A 20,603-nucleotide genomic window follows, 5' to 3' on the forward strand; every position below is an offset into this window, starting at 1 on the left:
CTGACACACTCCCTGCGCGTCGCTCCTCCCGGCGCTCCAGGCCGCCAGCGCGTCTCTCCCCCTCCGGCGACAGTAGAGTTCGCTCGCTGTCATCTAGACAGGCCGCGCATGCGCGCACCATACTTTCGCTGCAGATCTCGCGGGACGCGGCCAGGGAGATCGACGAGGACGTTATACTTCCCTCGCCGGGTCTCACATATTCCACCGGGTTGGGCCGTGTTCGTTCTCGCCCGAGGGCCGCCAGGAGTGTTGCCACCCCCAACCCACCAACGAGATCTTCAATTAGTCAACAGGCGGCACCCATGCTGACCTCCAGCAGGATTGCACCAGGTACCACAGCTGGGGGGATAGCCACTCAGCACTCCCTCCCAGGTTCTGTAACAGGGGGGTGGCATGAGACACCCCCCCCCCCCATTAAACGAAGGGGAGATTGGCTCGGTAGGGGACAGTGAAGAGGACTGCAACTGCCACCATCAGCACCTCCCTCCATACAGCCGGCGCCGGTCATACCCGCAGGTTTGGGTCCAGCTTCCGTTCTGGCTGAACATACAGGGAGGGCCTTTTCGGTGAGCTTAAGAGCTGCTACTAGAACCCGCCGCTCCCGCTCTCGCCGATCATCCAGACGCTGGTCACCCAGACGTCGTACACGGCATAGGAGGTCGTCATCACGGTCAAGTTCTACTTCATGGACTGAGAGCTCACGCTCTTCCGCCCGCCGTCGGGTAACAAGACCTATGGTTTCGGAGGTACCAGTAGCACCCGGAGCACCTGAACCTCCACCAACATCCTCGACGGCATTGGTCCCAGTATCTACGTCAGGACACGGTGAGTATGAATGCCTTCGGGCTTGGGGTTCAGGGGGTAAATCTGATGTTGACGTTATTAATGTGTTGCGATCCCTTTTGGTGGGACATCTGACGGCTCCTGTGGTCCCAGCCTTGCAGACGGAGGTGGGAAAAATGTCAGTCGAGGCGTCCACGTCTATGGTATCACCGTCGCTGCCTGCCTTCAGGGATACTTATTTTTGCGGTATACCCCCCATGTGGGCACATCTGTCTGAAGACACCAGGGAAAAAATAGCAAGGAACGAATACATTGATATTTGGTCCCTGGTGTCGGTGGATTCGGCTACGATCGATAGGGAACATCGTTTTGAAAGGGGTGCCCCTTCCAAGACAAAAGTAGCTAAAACATTTAATAACTGGTTACAAGCTTTTGCGGTGCTGGGTTGCGTAGTTTCACAGAGGTCCCCCGACAAGGCTTCCTAACTTTTCGTTTATTTAGACACTATTTACAGCGCATATAAGTCCCACGGGGGTTCAGCTTGGTGGCGCTATGACGAGGAGTTTCGTAGGCGCATGGCGCAAAAACAGGAAGTAGGTTGGGATACAAAAGCCACGGATGTTTGGCTGAGACTTATGATGTCTCAGCGTCCCTTTCAGCTAGCCGCCCCCTCCCCTCTCGCGTTTGGCGGTCCCTCCACCGGAGTCGGGGCTCAGAACAATAGGCGCTCCGGGACTTGCTGGCTTTTCAATGAGGGGCACTGCAAGTTCTACGGTTCCTGCAAGTTCAAGCACGAGTGTTCTGCTGGCTCGGGCCCTCACCCAGCAGTTCGGTGCAACCGGGGTAACACCCAGGTCCCGCCTCCCAACAGTACGGGTAGGGTCGAGGACTCCAATACGCGTCCTAGAGATGCTAGCGTGGCTAGACCGGTACCCCAAGATGGGGGAGGCCGCCCTAATTAGAACAGGGTTTCTGTTTGGGTTCTTTATCCCGTTTATTTACAATCCCTCACCAACATTTTCGGGTAATTTAAAATCTGCTAGGGAATTTCCGTTAGTGGTGGCAGAGAAAGTAAGAAAAGAGACGGAGGTTGGCCGGACGGCTGGCCCTTTTTCCGAGCTACCATTCTCCAACCTCCGGGTATCCCCTCTAGGGGTGGTGCCCAAAAAAAAGCCAGGTAAATTTCGCTTGATACACCACCTGTCCTACCCAAAAGGCGGTTCGGTTAATGATGGCATAGATAAGGATCTGTCCGCCGTGTCGTACGTCTCGTTTGACAGAGCGGTGGATTTAGTTCGCCAAGCCAGCGAACTAATGGCTAAGTTGGACATTGAATCAGCATTCCGTTTGTTACCCGTCCATCCGGACTGTTTTCACTTGTTAGGCTGTGAATTGGACGGCCAGTTCTATTATGACATGTGCCTCCCAATGGGTTGTTCCATCTCATGTTTTTATTTTGAGGTTTTCAGTTCATTTTTAGAGTGGGTTCTGAAGGAACTGACTAGGTGCACATCTATTACGCACTACTTGGACGATTTCCTTTTTGTAGGCCCTGTGGCGTCGCCACTATGCCAGACCCTGTTAGATTCGTTTCGCCGTTTGGAAGGGAAAACGGAGGGCTCCACCACGGTGTTGTCTTTCCTGGGTATAGAGATTGACTCTTCTGAGATGGTGTTTCGGTTACCAGCTGATAAAGTTATAAAGTTACGCTCACACTTGTCGGCCGCCATGTCAGCAAAAAAATTACAGCTCCGGCATGTCCAATCCCTGTTGGGTTTGTTGGTATTTGCTAGCAGAGTCATGCCCATGGGCTGCATTGTCCCTGTCCATGGCCGGCGGCCGGCTGCCCACCCATTATGTACGCATAACTGGCGCACTTAGGGAGTAATTTCCAAGTATGGTATAATTTTATTGATGATTACAACGGGCGCACATGTTGGAGGTCGCCCACAGTGTCCAACCAGGAGATCCAGTTGTTTACGGATGCGGCGGGTAGCTACGGTTTTGGGGCTACACTTGGCTCTTCCTGGTGCGCGTCCCCGTGGCCTGAATCATGGCGACTGCGGGGTTGGTGTAAAAATTTGACGCTACTAGAAATGTTCCCCATAGTAGTTGCGATAGAATTGTGGGGAGGCAAGTTAGCTAATTCTTCCATTGTGTTTTGGTCTGATAATGCAAGCGTAGTCCATGCCGTTAACCATTTGACTTCCTCTTCCATGCCGGTGGTGGTTCTAATTAGATGCTTGGTTTTAAGATGTTTGCAGTACAACATTCAATTTAGGGTGCATCATATTCCAGGTATTCAAAATAATGTTGCTGACGCCCTTTCACGTTTTAATTGGCAGGTTTTCGGTTCGCTCTGCCCATGGGCGGACTTGGAAGGGGCCAGCTGCCCGGATGCACTGTGGAGAATGCTGGATCTCAGCTGGTCCCCCTCGTGAGGTCATCCCTTGCACCAGCTACCTGGGCTACATACGGTAAGGCGTGGAATGAGTGGCTAGATGTCATTGGTGTTCGTCGTCTGGGTCCTGACGAACCTACCCTGCGGGCCTATGTATTGGAATACCTGGCCAGGTTATATAATCGCGTGGTCTTTGGGGCAGTTGCGCAGCGGTGTCTGTCTGGCCTGGCTTTTTTCTTTAAATTGCGTGCTTGGCCGGACGCCACCAAGTCCTTCTTTATTTCACAAGCCTTAAAAGGCTGGAAAAAAGCCACAGTCAGAAGGGAGGCCAGACGCCCGGTGTCCTTCCCTATCCTCATAAAGTTATTACAGGCCCTTGATTGCGTTTGTTCCTCCCCTTTTGAAGTATCTCTGTTCACAGCAGCATTTTCGTTGGCCTTTTTTGGAGCGTTGCAAATCTCGGAATTGATAGCCATGTCCGCGAACCGCTCTGGTGGTTTGTTGGCTGACGATGTGGCGTTATCCGAGTCTGCAGTTCGCTTCCGTATACGTAAATCCAAGGCAGATACTTTTGCCAGGGGACGTTGGGTATCTTTGCAGCCGGTTCCCGGGCCCGCCTGCCCTGTCCGGGCCGTTAAACTGTATTTAGGTGTCCGTTCGTCAGGTTTGCAATTTTTCACACACGCCAATGGTAAACCCCTAACAAGGTTTCAATTTATAGCAATATTTCGGTCAGCTTTAACCCATGTTGGCTTCCCTCACAAGTTCCGCATTGGAGCCGCCACCATGGGTCTATCTGATGAGAAGGTTCGGCGTATTGGGCGGTGGCGGTCGTATTGTTTCGCCGGATATATCCGCCCGGACTTAATTTTGCATTGATTTTCTTTGTTTCATTTTAGGTTCCCGTCCTGTGATATGGATTCTTGGACATTCTTATGTCTTCTGGGCGGAAAGGAGAGCGGCAATTCGTCCGGGAGGTCTCTCGCTAGGTTTGCTGGGAGCGGATGTCCATTGGCGTGGTTAACGAGGCCTGAGGTGGTTGGATGTTTTGCCCGAGGTGGTGGCTATCAGCAGACAACGGATTGGTCCTACGGTGTTGGTGATCCATGTCGGGAGGAATGATCTAGGTTCGGTCCACCTGGGTGAGCTCATTGCACTGATCCAGTCCGACGTGGAAAAGTTTACGTTGTTTTTCAACGAGTTGGTTTTAGTTTGGTCAGAGATCATCCCTAGGGCTGTGTGGCAGGGGGCCCGTGACGAAGCTGCGATTGAAAGGGGTAGGCGGCTGCTTAACACCAGGGTGTCCAGGTATGTCAGAGCTGATGGAGGTGTGGTAATTAGGCACAGGCAATTGGAAGGCGACAATCGGTGCCTGCTGCTGCAGAACGGGGTACACCTCACGGATATGGGTTTGGATGTCTTTTTGTCTGGACTCCAAGATGGTATGAAGATGGCTCTGTTTCGGTTGACCGGGGGTCGTGGGGGAGGAGGGGTGCGCAGTTGAGAATGCTCACCCTCCTCATAGCAGTATTTTGGAAAGGTACGACCTACATGCCCTTCCTTAGGCGGGCTGGCATACGGGTACATAACATGTGTATTGGTTACGTTTAGGTTTATACATATTCTAATAATAAATAAATAAAGCTGTGGCTGACCCTCGAGTCAACCCACGTTCAAAGGTTCATTAGTAGTTGGTCAAGTTATTTGAAAAGGGTGGGTCATTAACAGCCTAGCGGGAGATAAAAGATTGTCCTACACACAGTCTGTCACAATCACCCATTTCAGTCCTGTCACAAACACAAAACCTGGTTCAATCACTCCAACACACTCCAGTCCTGTTACAAATACTCAATCCAGTCATGTCACATTTACACAAGATAGGCCTCGTTCACATCTGCGTTGGGGTCCTGTTCTGACATTCCGTCTGAGCTTTCCGTCGGAACGGGACCCTGAACAGACACAAACAGAAACCAGAGCTTTCCATCACCATGGATTTCAATGGTGACGGATCCGGTGCCCATGGTTTCCGTTTGTCTCTGTTTTGCACCGGACCCGTCATTTTGCCGGAAGCAATAGCGTAGTCGACTGCGCTATTGCTTCCGGCAAAACGACGGGTCCGGTGCATAACAGAGACAAACAGATACCATGGGCACCGGATCTGTCACCATTGAAATCCATGGTGATGGAAACCTCTGGTTTCTGTTTGTGTCTGTTCAGTGTCCCGTTCCGACGGAAAGCTCCGACGCAACGTCAGAATGGGACCTCAACGCAGATGTGAACAAGCCCGTAGTGCTGTTAAGACCTGTAGAAGAGGGCTCAACTAGACGAGGGTCAGTTTTTGGTCGTGCAGTTTTTTTTTAGACAACAGGAAGGGGGCAAAGTGTAGGAAAAGGCACCATCCGCTGAACAGTGCTTTTCCCAGAGTGTGGAGACGAGAACATGGCGGAGAGCATGGAGAAGACTCCAAAGGAGACTGAGGGGATGGAGTTGGACTTGTGAGAGGACAGGGGCAGCCTTCCATTCCGCATCCTATTCAAGAGGTGTTTGTGTGTCCTGCGCTTTGTCCCCACATCAGCCTGAGCACTACCATGGGCCATAGTGATATAGACAATCAGACTATCATTTAAACTGATTTACACCGGAGTCCAGCAAGTATCAAATGGCATCTGATGTACTAGCGCCACAATTGATGGAGAAAGAAATAATGGTGTGTCCAAGCAAGTCAAGACTGTTATTCGCTTACTAACTAAAGTCAAAAAGATTGGTACTGATTTACTAATACGGTGTAAGTTTGAAACCGTGTAAACTTAGAAAGGCAGTCAGAAAACGCACCAAATTTATCAAAGTTGTGTATTCTGTATGGTAAATTTGGCACATCTTGCTAGACAAGTTACTTTTCTCTTCCTTATATCACCAACTAGTTAGGTTTGAGCCAAGATTCAGGCACACTTTAAGCCACGGCCCTTTCCGCTAGACCACGCTCCCTTGTCAAACATGATGAAAACAGTGTCATGATAAATCTGGTGAATCTAGCTAAACATGCTAGCCACTTTTCCTTTTTACACCTATTCATTGGCTTAGTTTTCGCCAGTTTTTTGTAAGCATTTGTTTGGGATGGGTCACATTTTGAGCTACACACATTTTTATTAGACCACACCTCTTTTCCCCACTAAGCCACACCCCCGTGTCGAGCGTGAAGACCAGTGTCTAAAACAGTTAATAAACGTGGCTCAGAACATGTACTCCAGAATTCTGCCTCAAATAGAGTCAGAATTCTGGTGCATTTTGAATAGGAAATCTGCCCCATTGTAAAGTACGGGCGCACAGTCCGTAAAATCAAAAAATAGGACGTCCTATTTTTTACTAATGTTTTCTACGGCCCAGATACCTTCCCGTAAATATACAGGAAGGTGTCTGTTGGCCATAGAAATGAATGGTTCAGTATTTTGGTCCGGAATTGCGGATCAAAATTACAGTAGTGTGCATGGGGCCTAAGTTATAATTTTGCTCAGTTCGTTGAGGGACAATTAATCTGGTGTTCACTGTGGTATCACACTGTAATCTGTATAAAGCCATAGTAAAGGAAAGTTGTTCATCAAAAGAATTGGTGGGTGCGACATTCTTGCCCGGGTATTTATTCAGCATACCTCACTTTAAACGGTCACTCCCACCCAGTACAGTCCTGTCCTGTCACATTTCCACTGCCCAGATCCGTCACTCCCACACAGCCCAGTCCAGTTCACACAATCCAGTCCTTTCACTTCCACAAAACCCCGTTCTACCGCATTTACACAACCCAGTCCTGTCATAAATACACAACCCCGTGCTATCATGGCCCTAGCTGTGTTGAGTGACCGGACAGGGCTCTGTCACATTCACTCAGCACATTCCGGTTACATTTACTCAGCTTAGTCTGGTCACTTGCATGGACTATGCTCTTTGATACAGCTGTTCCAAACTGACTGAGCAATGGTAGCTATGACTAAAAACTTGTAGAAGTTCAAAAACGCATGAGCAGAGATACCTCTAGATATCCATTGCTGTTTTTAATTGTTTGATGGAATAAAGATTTGTTTCTATGTTTGCAGAAGTGCTGGATTATTTTTTAGGAGACTCAGAATCCAGATTATAGTGTTTAATAAATGTTAGATGACCCCCAAAGAGCAGCTGCACAGATATGTACTATCAATTCTGAAGCCCTCTCTGCTTAAGGGCTCATTCAGACAAGTGTAAGGGTATGTTCACACGCTGAGCCAAAAACGTCTGAAAATACGGAGCTGTTTTCAAGGGAAAACAGCACCTGATTTTCAGACTTTTTTCGCGGCGTTTTTCGCACCGTTTTCACGGCATTTTCGCACCGTTTTTGGAGCTGTTATCAATAGAGTCTATGAGAAAACAGCTCCAGAAACGTTCCAAGAAGTGTCCTGCACTTCTTTTGACGAGGCTGTAATTTTACACGTCGTCTTTTGACAGCTGTCAAACGATGACGCGTTAAATACAGGTCGTCGGCAAACCCATTCAAATGAATGGGCAGATGTTTGCCGCCGTATTTTCAGGCGTAAATCGAGGCATAATACGCCTCGTTTACGCCTGAAAATAGGTCGTGTGAACCCAGCCTTAGCAAAAAACGTCTGAACACACAGAGCTGTTTTCAAAAGGGAAAACCAGCTACTGATTCAGACTTTTTTTTAAGCCACTTCCGTTTGTCATGGACGTTTTTGGAGCTGTTTTTCTATAGTGTCAATGAAAAATGGCTCCAAAAACATCTCAAGAAGTGACATGAACTTTTTTTTCGGGGCCGTTTTTCAAAACGGCCGTGTAAAGAAACGGCCCGTCGGAACAGAACGCCGTTTTTCCCATTGAAAATCAATGGGCAGATGTTTAGAGGTGTTCTTCTAATTTTTCGTAAAAATGGCCGAAAATAAGCCGTGTGAACATACCCTGAGGGTATGTTCACGCGCCCTATTTACGGACATAATTCGGGCGTTTTACACCTAGATTTACTTCCGAAAATACCGCTCCAAACATCTGCCCATTGAAATCAATGGACTTACGATGCTCTGTGCACACAGGCTTTTTTTTTTTTTACGCGACGCTGTCAAAAGACGGCGCGTAAAAAGATGTCCGCGTCAAAGAAGTGCATGTCATTTCTTGAGACGTAATTGGAGCAGTTTTTCATTGACTATTGAAAAACAGCTCCAATTACGTCCGTAACTGACGCCGCGAAAACCGTGAGTACGAGTAATTACGTCTGAAATTCAGGAGCTGTTTTCACCTGAAAACAGCTCCGTAATTTCAGGCGTATTGGACGCTGCCGTGTGAACATACCCCAATACTAGTCTGTGTGCTGTCCGTTGAAATAATTGACAGCACATGGACTCATTCATTTCAATGGAGCTATTGAGACATGTGTGAGCTTTCACACAGCGAGTGTCCATTGTGTGAAACTCACTGCACCTCCCATATTGGTGTGTTTTTGTGTATCTGGTCACCCATTGAAGTTTATGGGTGCATGAAAAACACAGACACTATCCGTGTGCTGGTCCATGTTTCATGCATCAGTTACAAAGAAATGCAGAAAAATAAAAATATGTGCTTGCACAGCTGTGAAAACCGCATGCCACACACAAAGCACACTGATGGCTCACTCATGGACATGAACTGCTGGAAATACGCTGCATTTTTTTTTTACATGCGGAAATCAGACACGCTCGTGTGAATGTAGTTGAGGCCCTTTTACACAAGCCAATTATTGGGCAAATGAGCGTTCACAGAACGCTCGCTCCTGATAGTTGACCTGTGTAAACAGGGCAATCATCCGCCGATGAACAAGCAATCGGGTGATTGTATCGTTTATGCAGCATAAAATATCATCGTTGTCGGCAGCACATCTCCGTGTAAACAGGGAGACATGCTGCCGACATGATGAAATGTATCGAGACAAGCGATCAAACTAATGAGCGCTCCTCCCCATACATAGCTCCTTATTATAGGAGCAACCGAGCACCGATCATCGAGCTGTCTTGCTAATCAGCGCTTGTAGGAGTCTTTGGCTTAGTTTACATTTGGACTAGGGCTCCATTCCAATGTTCCGTCGGAACGGAGCCCTGACTGACACAAACGGAAACCATAGGTTTCCATCACCATTGATTTCAATGGTGACCGGTCCCTTGCCAATGGTTTCCATTTGTCTCCGTTGTGCAAGGGTTCCGCCGTTTTGACGGAATCAATAGCGTAGTAGACTACAGTATTAATTGTCAAAACGACGGAACCCTTGCACAACTGAGACAAACGGAAACCATTGGCAAGGGATCTGTCACAGTTGAAATCAATGGTGATGGAAACCTATGGTTTCCATTTGTGTCTGTCAGGGCTCCGCAGATGTGAACGAAGCCTTAGAGAGCCCTAGTGGACTGGCCTTCATAAATCCTGCAAACTTCTGGCACACAGAGTTGTGAGCATTGTAGATTGCATCCCTAATCCTTTGAGTTGGAGACCTTGAAAGTCTTACAGCTTCCATCTCTCTTCAAAAAGGAGATAAAGAGATTACTATTCTTCTGAAACTTCTTAGTCATGGGAATGTAAATATTTAGTTGACTTTAATGGTGACTGTATAAATGTGTAAGCTACACCTGCTTCTTTTTGGGCCTGTTCACATCAGTGTTGACTTTGCCTTGAGGGGTTCCATCTGGGGAACCCCTCAACGGAGAGGCAAACAGAAACCGTTGTGATAGGGTTACGTTGTTTTTGATGGAATCAATAGGGCAGTCAATAGTGATGCAAACGGAAGCTAAGGTTTCCGTTTGCCTTTCCATTTGGGGGTTTCCCCGATGGAAACCTCTGACGATTTTCCGTTGAAGGGTTCCAACGCCAATGTGAATACATACTTTCAAAGAACAACCCTCCATAATCTCCATTGTTTTTCATACAAGCGACAGATAAAGTGCTAGTCTGCAGCCCTAATTCACATGAGCGTTTTTGATTTGCGTCCACAAAAAACAGACTGTTTTTTAGTCTGGATAAATGTCCATGTTACGTCCGGTCTGCAAAAACGGATTAGAATAGGACATGCTGTAAGTTTCTCGCGACAAGCACACGCTCCATGAAAAAAACAACAGATGTGTGAATAGCATGGGTCAGTGTGCTGTCCGTTGTTAGACACACACACACAAAGAGAGAAATATACATTTGTCTGAATAAGGCCTTAGTAGCGCATGTGTCAGGTTTACTTTAACAATTTCATCTGAATGTTGTAAGTGTAGCATTAGCCTTATAGGAGCTGTATGTTTAATGCCACAAAGGTCTGTATATCACAGAGCCTTAGAAAAATTGTTACTGAGGCATCATTTTGCAAATTCAATCAATTAAAAATATGAAACAACAATTACATCATACAAGAAAATAATTTACAATACATTTTATACAACCACAGCCTTTTTTCTTTATAGTTTAACATTGTTATTTACTAAAGTCGTTTGCAATATAAAAATTACAATTCACAAAAGGAATATTATGATTTATAGCTCTGTTACAAAATAGATTTTGCATAGTAAAAATGAGGCACAAATTTCTTACATTAAATACAGCCATCTAATTTAGCTTCCTTTCCAGTTTTTCATTCTATTAGGTAGTACAAAGAGTTCCTATCCTTACAGTTAAGATAAAGTTACATTTCAGATATCTGGTATAACAGGAAAAAAAATACTCCTCATTATTGCTAATAAGAAAAGATGACATTTTGGAGTGTATATGCCAACCATTGTTCATTGCCAAATACAATTAAATTGGCTCACAACTGAATTGCTCAAGCGTTGTGTAGTCATGAAAGTCTCATGACATTCAGATTCATTATTAGACCATATCAGAATGATGTTGCCAAATCCTGACTATAATGTATCTAAGGACATGATGAGATTCTCATATCTAGGTGCATTTTTCATGTATTGGTTCAGTGGTACACACTCAAATGGACATTGTTGTGCGGGTTTTAGATTTCAAAGATACGGACTAAAAGTTTGTAGTAATATTTCAACACCTAAAAAGGAATTTGGATAATAACAAGTACAATAAAGAAAAGCAAATATTTAAAAGGTGTTGACCCATATAAATCAAAGATGTCTAATAAGTCCAACTAGTCATAAGGGTAACAATGTTCAAACTTCTGACATGTCAGGAGGTTTGATTGGTGGAGGTCCGAGCACCAAGACCCCCACCAATCGCTAGAACGAAGTGGCATTAGTGCTCCTGTGAGCGCTCAGCTGCTTCATTTCTGTTCAGCTTTTTCCGGAAAGCCGATGTAGCAGAGTGCAGTCTCAAACTTTCTATTGAGCCCGTACACCGCTACATTGATTTCCTGAAAAAGCCAAACAGAAACGAAGCAGCTGAGCACTCACACGAGCACTTCTGCCGCTTCGTTTTAGCGATTGATGGGTGTCTCAGTGCTCGGACCCCGACCAATCAAAACTTCTGACACGTCAGATGTTCGTTGAACGTTTAGTTACCCTCACCTATCTCAAGAGTAAGCATAGTCACAGTCTCAATTTGTTTGCATTGGGGAGATGGACGTGCATGCACCCATTACTGAAAAGAATAGGAGCAACATTGATTAACTTCAATGGGAAGAGACAGCTCAAGCACAACCACCACTAAACTCAAACTGGGGATCAGGATATGTCATAAATCTTACTTATGGGAAAAGCCCATTAAAGTGTATTATCACCCATCTAATTCATTTCATCTAATGTAAAATAAATTTTCCATACAAATTTTCCTATTGTGTGAGCTTTCCTATGGGTTAAAACAAACAATACAGTGTATCATGAAGTGTGTTGGGAACATACCAGAACATTAGAATAATTATTAAAAAAAACGAAAAAACAAAAACTAAGATGAACTTACACTTTAAGGGAACTTTGTATATGCCACGATTGACCAATATGAAGAAAGGAGGCTTGCACAGCAGCCGTAATAATTCTATTTACAGAACATTAAGAAACATTTCAGGAAATAAATGGAATGTTCTGTTTTAAGGCCACTCGATAGCACTGCCCAGTGCCAGTAAAACACCCTTTATATAGTGATGTCCAATTTCAGCATTGGACATCACTATATATTGATTTAAGAATAAGAATATAATAGGTGGAAGGGAGAGCTACTTTCACAGTCAAACTGTTAAAAAGTTTTGCTGGGTAACAAACAAAAAGACACAACTTTGAATATCAGCAGGACAATACATACTGACATTGGTGATTATTTGGCAACAGCTACAGTACATTATAACAAAATTAAACCATCCTAGCATTATCATAGTCTTACACAGTGGAGAGTTTTTTTTCAATGTGTTTTCCAGGATTAGAAAAACATGGCTACTTTCTTCTAAGAACAGTGCCACACCTTTTCCAGGACTAGGTGTGGGGTGGGGTGTTGCAGCTCAGCCCCATTCACATCAATGGGGCCGAGTTGCAATACTAGACACAATGCATGGACAGGTGTAGCACAGTTTCTGAAATAAAGTAGCCATGTTTTTCTAAGCCCGTACAACCCCTTGAAGGTTGAACCATGGCCCAATGCGGTCACCAGCTTCTACTGTCGTGAATTACAGTGTCATTTTTAGATCCAATATTCTGCGCGGATTAATTATTTCATACTTTGTGTAAGAACAGACCTTCAACCTCATTTCATAGAGTTCTTAATCTCCCGTATAGACATAGCATGTCATATTTTGAAATCTGACTGCCTGCAGTCACCACTAGAGGGAGCTTTGGAGCTTACTACATACTGTTATTAGTAAGATGAATATATAACAGTAAGTCTCCTCTAATGGCAGTTACAAGTAGCCAGGATGTTATATTTTAAGTCTATGCATGGTATTTGAAACTCTTAGCAGTTGGAGATCCATTTTTCTGATACAATGGTATATAAAAGGTATAGTAAGAAAATAATCAGTGTAGAATTTTGAACAAATTTAGATAGGAAAAAAACAAAAACAAAATCGGTGATTAATGAGAGGGCATTAACATTAAGGGGCACAGCACTTGGTAGAGCGCCGTAGCCCCTTTATTCTAATAAATAGTGAGCGTGTGTGAGTGTGTGTGGGGGGCGGGGGGTGTTACCTCTTTAACTCCAAATGATGCTGTCTACTAACATGTCTCAAATGATAAATGGTGCACAAATCCTGAAACCTGTACTATTATTCATGTAAGCCTAGACGGAATATATTTCAAGCCCATTTTCTAAAAGGAAAGGTCATCAGAAGGTGGAGCATAAGAAAAGCCAACAAAAGCATCATCTGCTTCTTCAACACTAGCGTTAACAATAGAATAGTCTGAAGATACACAGACAGAATCTGGAACCATAGCATCTGTAAATTCTGTGTCAAAATTTGAAATATCGTCTGGGCCATCCTAGAAGAAGAAAAAAAGAAATACTGTCAAAGTGAATTCAAACCTATTTATAGTAAATTACTAATTGTAAAGAATATGTACTGACCACATGAGGATCATATGGTGGGGAGATCTTCTTTTCAACCAGATCTGTCCAGTTTATACATGAGAAAAAGGGATGGTTCTGAATTTCATGCTATAAAGTAAAGAAAATGAAGGATGTTATTCTATGCAAGCAAAAAAAAAAGGGGAAATATCTCTCTCAGCGCTGATCTGTGATTAAATTACAGGACAACGAAGTTACAATTATTCACAGAATGACAGTCTGGAACAAAGTCATACCAGGAAATATATATGCAAAGTATTGAGGTATTGTTGTAGGGTTAGAGTGTGAGAAAGAAAAGAAAGAAAAGAAAAGAAAAGAAAAGAAAAGAAAGAGACTGCCTGCACACACAGTTCTCCTGCTGAACAGATCATCTTCTATGTATTACATGTCACACCAGTACTTGATTAAAGGCCCCACCATGGGTTGAATTTATTAAATACTCTGCCAATTTTTTGGCATAGAAATGCAGCAATTTGCAACAAAATTTTGCGACTTTTCAATTTTTACGCTACATAAGTCAACGCTGCCCAATACATTTCCTATAATTTTAGCCAGAAAACTGACAAATTATAGTGCAAATCTATGCCAGCTTCTAACTGCCTTAGGGCACATTCAGACTTGGTGGAATTCCGCTGTGGACAGTCCGCAGTGGAAATCCTTTGCAGACAGTTTGTCGATTGGTTTCCACACCTTTTTAGTTTTATTCGTGCAGACGTTGCAGAAAACTCCGCTGCGGACCATAGACTGCAGTACGGAATTTTCAGTCTGCAGAATGTTGCGGAGAAGAAGCGGAATTTCACTGCGTATTTCAGCCTTTGCAATGCAAAAACTGAAATCTGTGTCAAGTCCGCTGTGTTTTCTGCAACGTCTGAATTACCTGTCAAATATGCAAATGTTGGTGCAGATTCGTTGCGTAATTGCCCCAAATCTGTACCAACATTTGCAGCGGAAAAATTCTGCCACGTCTGAATGTGCACTTAGATTGCACTTCTTGGCACACAGCCAGCCAGAGAAGCGCTAATTTATTAAGAGGGGTGCGCCTCTTAATACGTTAGAGGCATCTTATTCCAGCACTTTTTAAATTACGACTGGCGTATAAAGTGCCTGTCTTAATAAATTTCCCCCTGTGTCCTAAACACTCTGCTACTACGGTTTCTGTAAAACAGGGCATGGGTGTGATCTGCAGACAGGCTGCAAGTTCAAGCCTGATGAAGAAGCAGATGATTGATCACATTATTGAGGCTATGGGAACATGGGTGCTCATCCGGGACATTAATCAGAACCCTCTGCTAGTTCATTAGAAACATTGAATTGTGGGCTGGGGGCAGGGTGCTAGGAGTGTGGGAGAACATCAGTTTAAGTAGTGTCCATCTATACTGGAGCGGATCTCATGAAAAACTGACAGATGGAGAGTGCAGAGGGAAAGCTGCTGAAAAATACACGATACAGGTAACATTGTGGTAAAAATACGGATATTACTGAAGTACACACACGACTGCTTATTCGGATAATTCACCTAGATACAATTAAATAAATAATCCGGCTGTAAGCAATACTGTCCAACTGGTATAAGGAAACGTTATACTTGTGGAGTGCAAGTTTGAAGTTATCAGGAAATTAAAGGAAACCTCCTATCACCAGCATTTCACCTATTGAATTTTACTTATCCCTCACTGGCCGCTGCCATCAAACATTCATAACCGTTATCCCCTCTCCTAAACTCCTCTTCCGACTGTAAACGGTCTGCAAACATTTTGCGCCTTTTATCGTAATAATCCGGTGTCCCTTTGTGCGAACACCCCAGAAGAGGACATCAATGCACAAGCGCGGGATTTTGTGTGCTGGGGGAAGGCGAGGAGCGGTCAATCAAAAGTAAGGAGGCAGGGCGAACTCGGAAAGACTTGAGGAATGAAGATATGACTCTTTCCAAATGAAGATATGACTTATGCTCATTAGCATACGGTGCGGGAAAACAAAAAAACGGAATACTAAAGCTACAGAGCCGACTAAGAAGACAATTACAGGTTATATAGAAATGATTTTTCACCCACGACCACCAGGTTTTGCTGGTTTAATAGCTGAAATGCTGGTGACAGGTTCCCTTTAAAAGTCAATTATTTCATAATTTTTTTCCCCCCATAGATAAATAAGTATGAACACATACAAAATCATCCTTTGATCCTAGTCTCTGTTTTGGATCTTTTTCAAGTAACTCTTCCAAAATTGATGATGCTGTTATACTAATGTCAGGCCGCATGACCAGGGGTTTGTGGAGAATATTTTCATACATGGTAGCAGTGTCACGATGGTAAAATGGAGGCTGAAAAATAAAAAATAAATACACATTGACCGATCTATCCGTCAGCAAAAAAAAAAAAGAAAAAAGACCAATACAGATGTAGAGAAGTGTTGATCTACATCTACTCTTTTCCGATATGAAGTACATATGAAAAACAGTATGATACTTTATAGGAAATAAACATTATATATAAATATATGAGATAAATATTAGTTTGGCCACAGAAAAAACCCCAGTATTGCCTAGTTTTCAAAGTGCACCTATCCACATATATGTCTGATATGAATGCAAATGGTCATAGTTTCTGTGATCAGCCTTCTCGATATAAAGCCATATTTATAGGGGAGCCAGGAGACATAGCGGTTGGCTGAATGAGCATTCGTCTGGACAGCTATCTCTGCACAGCAACTAGCGGTTGGCGTGCAAATATCTGTTGCAATGGAAATTTTATGGTACTGACAAAGTTTCTTTCTTCCATAGGTAAGAAATAATGGAAGTGCCATTTAAGGCATTATGTGGTTTACACACAACTTTTAATCACCCTGTAACCACAGCCAGATTAAGGTTGCCTAAATTATGGAGCATTTCATTTATTGGGGGTCCCCAATTATAGTGAGGCCCTCTACTACACATTTTGTCACATTTATTAAATAAAATGCATTAAGTGGCGTAATTTTTAGCTGCAGAACACGATCTTACTGTACATGCCATGAGATGGTATTGTGTGAGTCTAGTACGTGACCTGCCCAAAATATATCATGAAGTGTACACCAGTTTGATACATTTTACACAAATTAAATACTTAGAATTTTCTTAGTGTAGGGTGCAGAGGGAGTGGGACTGCGTATTACTAATTATTTGATTGTCATTTATTTATTCACTGTACCGCGACATTTGACTTGCAGACTACTTTCCCTCAGCCCACCCGCTAAAAAAAAAATTAGATGTCTGGTACTTGTGCATGCCGTTTGTCTGATACTGATTCACTCAGGCCTCATGTGTCTGTCCACTTACTCCCCTGCCCTAGCTCTTTCTCCTTGAGTCTACCTGGAATGATTTTTATGAGTACTGAAACACCCCTACTATGCACCTTCACTCAGGAGGTAGATGGGTTTTCCAGAGTCAAAGGCTGGAACCCAGCTACAGCAGGTAAGGCAGGGGTCATGGGGCCACATTCTAGAGACAGGTGCTGGTCCCAGTAATGGGACTTGAATCTATTGGATATTTATAGCATACCTTGTGGATGTGCCATTAATGTCCAAGATGGGAATACCCATTTATGGGATGGACTGGATGAAGCTTTACCCAGCAATGGAGAATCAGAGCCAAGCCCTGAGAAAATGTGGCCCTCGGCTGTTCGTGTTCTTTCCCTTCATCTGTTCTACAGTCCCAGAGCAGCTTTTCAGATTTATGATATTTTTACATATTTTAATATAATATTTTCTTATTTTTATATATATATTGTTTGTTTTTGTGCTTAGCTAATAATGATAATGTCCTTGCCGCAACTTTAACACATGTCCACATACGGACACGATCTATTGAAAAACTACACAAGACAATAAACCTTTTTTTGTTTTAAACTCATATGTTTATGTAATCAAAATATATGATTGACTTTTTGCAGCTATGAAAGTGAAGATAATGTGAAGGTAAATGTTAAAGTGTAGCTAAACGTTTGACAAGCTTCTGACATGTCAGAAGTTTGGATTGGTGGGGTTCCGAGCACTGAGACCCCCACCAATCGCTAGAACGAAGCAGCTGAAGCGCTCGCATGAGCGTCCAGCCGCTTCATGTCTGTTCGGCTTTTTCTGGAAATAAATGTATAGTGTACGGACTCATTAGAAAGTCTATGAGCCCGTACTCCGATACATCGGCTTTCTGGAAAAAGCTGAACAGACACGAAGCAGCTGAGCGCTCACACGTGCGCTTTAGCGGCTTCGTTCTAGCGATTGGTGGGGGTCTCCGTGCTCAGAACCCCACCAAACCAAACTTCTGACATGTCAGAAGTTTGTCAAACATTTAACTCCACTTTGTGACAACCTAACACAATAAACACAGAATAGAAACTTACCAGGCCATGCAACATTTCGTACAGCACGGATCCAAGACACCACCAATCTACTGTGTTGTCATACGGCTGTTTCCTTATCACTTCTGGCGCTAGGTACTGAAAAAACAATATAACTTTTATACAACATAAGGAAGTTTTCTATTTGCCAGGACACCTGAAATACTGTATGTCCTGTGACCACATTAAGGTGACGCCAGGAGGACAAGTTGTCACAGTCCAGGGTACGGTTTTACTACATGAGCAGTGTCTGGACAGCCGCATGCATTATCGGTCTGTCTTTTTTAATTTTATTAAGGTTCACAAAAAGTCCCAAAAAACCTGTTTAAAAAGTCCATATTTATCTGTGGATAAAAATTTGTTCAAAAACCAAGTCAGTAGACTTTGTCTCTGCCAAACTACGCAGTTAAAAAACAAGCACTTTGTAGAAATCCACGCAACAGCACTAAGGACCATCCTGCTTTTTTTGGCCACTGGAGTTGGAAGTGCAGGTGACACTTGCCAGCATTCGACCCCAATCCATCTCAAGCATGAAGCTTTCAGATAACAAGAGGAACATTGAGAACATTATCAGTCACCTGCTGGCAGTGGCATAAAAAAAAAAAAACAAGTATCTATTAAGGCGTCAGAGGGAATTTAAGAAAAATACATTTAAAAAAATAAAATTCCCAATTTTTTAAAAAAAAATTATGGGGTTCCCTTTTCCCTTAATATTCTTCAGAGAACACATGGGCCTGTTTGAACTGAAGAGCACTTTGGCACTGATTAGATATATGGTATGTGGACTGGCTGGTATATTCAGTATACATTCATAAAATATTGTCTTTGTGCACAAGAGAAAGGCACTTCTGTACCTACGGCAGCAACGGGGATTAAACTGATCAATGCGTTACATAAACAATACAAATTTTTATTTGAAAATGATGTAACAATGGCTGCAGGGCCTGTTCTGTCTATATTTACCAGGGGAATGTTGTTCTTAGCCAGTACTGCTGGGTGTGCAGGGGCATTTCAAGAAGCAATGACAAAGGAAGTTCCACAGCTATGTTCACACGGAGTATTTTGGGGGAGGAATATCTGCCTCAAAGCTCCAAACGGAATTTTGAGGCAGATATTCCTCCCCCAAAATACTCCGTGTGAATAGCAATGATCGCGCCGTTTTTCGCCCGCGGCCATTGAGCGCCGCGGGCAGAAAACACGCTTTCTCCTGCCTCCCATTGAAGTCAATGGGAGGTCGGAGGCGGAAGCGCCCGAAGATAGGGCATGTCGCTTCTTTTTCCCGCGAGGCAGTTTTACTGCTCGCGGGAAAAAGACGCCGACGCCTCCCATTGAAATCAATGGGAGGCGTTCTCGGGCCGTTTCTGCCGAGTTTTGCGACGCGGTTTCCGCGTCAATAAACTCGGCAAAAGACCCCGTGTGAACATAGCTATACTAAAGATTTTATTTGTATAATAACACAAATAAAATATTATACAAATGACAGGAACATCAATGAGTTCTGCAGATTAGATTTTTGGCCCAAACAAATTCATTTTACCAAGATCAGAAAAAGAGATGCTTATCTGTAAATGTTGCTTTTATATTCTAAGTAATCAATTAAAAAAAGCAACCAGCGTTAGGGTATGTTCACACGGCTTATTTACGGATGTAATTCGGGTGTTTTCCGCCTCGATTTACGTCCGAAAATGCGGCTTGATGGCGTCTGCAAACCTGCCCATTCATTTGAATGGGTCTTACGATGTTCTGTTCCGACGGTCATTTTTTTTTACTCCCCGCTGTCAAAAGGCGGGGCGTAAATAGACGCCCGCGTCAAAGAAGTGCCTGTCACTTCTTCAGACGTAAATGGAGCAGTTTTCCTTGGAAAAGCTCCATTTACATCCATAATTGACGCAGCGAAAAAGCGCCTCAACATGCCATTACGGCTGAAATTACGAAGCGGTTTTCTACTGAAAACAGCCCCGTAATTTCAGCCGTAACGGACGCTGCCGTGTGAACATACCCTTATTTTAGAGAGGATCTCTAGTAAAAAATTATTTGTGGAAGAAAAAAAACTTTGTTAGCTGTACAGAACTTCTTTAATAAAGCGTGAGCACATGGAGACATATGCTCTGGTCTGTATTAGATAGTTTGCTGCGGAGGTTGGCTACAGAATGCAAATATGAGGGAGCAGTAAGGCTATGTACACACGGCAAACAAAAAACGGATGTAAAATACCGAGCTGATTTCAAGAGAATACAGCCTCCGATTTTCAGCATCAAGCGTTTTTTGATGCGTTTTTACGGCCTTTTTTTTAGCTGTTTTTATATTGACCCAATGAAAAACGGCTCAAGAAGTGACATGCACTTCTTTTACACGGGGCGTTTTTTTACGCGCCATTTTTAAAATGGCCGCGTAAAAAACGCCCCATGGGAACGGAACGCCGTTTTTCCCCATTGAAATCAATGGGCAGATGTTTGGAGGCGTTTAGCCCCCGTTTTGTCAACCGTTTTTCAGGATGTTTACGGCCCGATAAACAGCTGAAAATAGGCCGTGTGAACATGGCTCCTCAATACACTGCATGC

At 43.8% G+C, this 20,603-nt stretch overlaps 1 protein-coding gene across 1 annotated transcript in view; it reads right to left on the bottom strand.

Moving 5' to 3' along the window:
- Positions 1–11,608: 11,608 nt before the first annotated feature.
- SGK3 (serum/glucocorticoid regulated kinase family member 3) overlaps positions 11,609–20,603 on the bottom strand; it is a 58,110-nt gene continuing 49,115 nt past the window's right edge. The window contains exons 14-17 of the mRNA XM_075826168.1: positions 18,046–18,141; positions 15,837–15,992; positions 13,673–13,762; positions 11,609–13,587 (exon numbers count right to left, since the gene is read on the bottom strand). Coding sequence (XP_075682283.1) covers positions 13,417–13,587; positions 13,673–13,762; positions 15,837–15,992; positions 18,046–18,141 — 513 coding nt within the window. The 3' untranslated portion in view covers positions 11,609–13,416. The remainder of the gene's footprint in view (positions 13,588–13,672; positions 13,763–15,836; positions 15,993–18,045; positions 18,142–20,603) is intronic.

Source organism: Rhinoderma darwinii, chromosome 5, assembly GCF_050947455.1.
Source record: "Rhinoderma darwinii isolate aRhiDar2 chromosome 5, aRhiDar2.hap1, whole genome shotgun sequence".
NCBI classification, from domain to species: domain Eukaryota; kingdom Metazoa; phylum Chordata; class Amphibia; order Anura; family Rhinodermatidae; genus Rhinoderma; species Rhinoderma darwinii.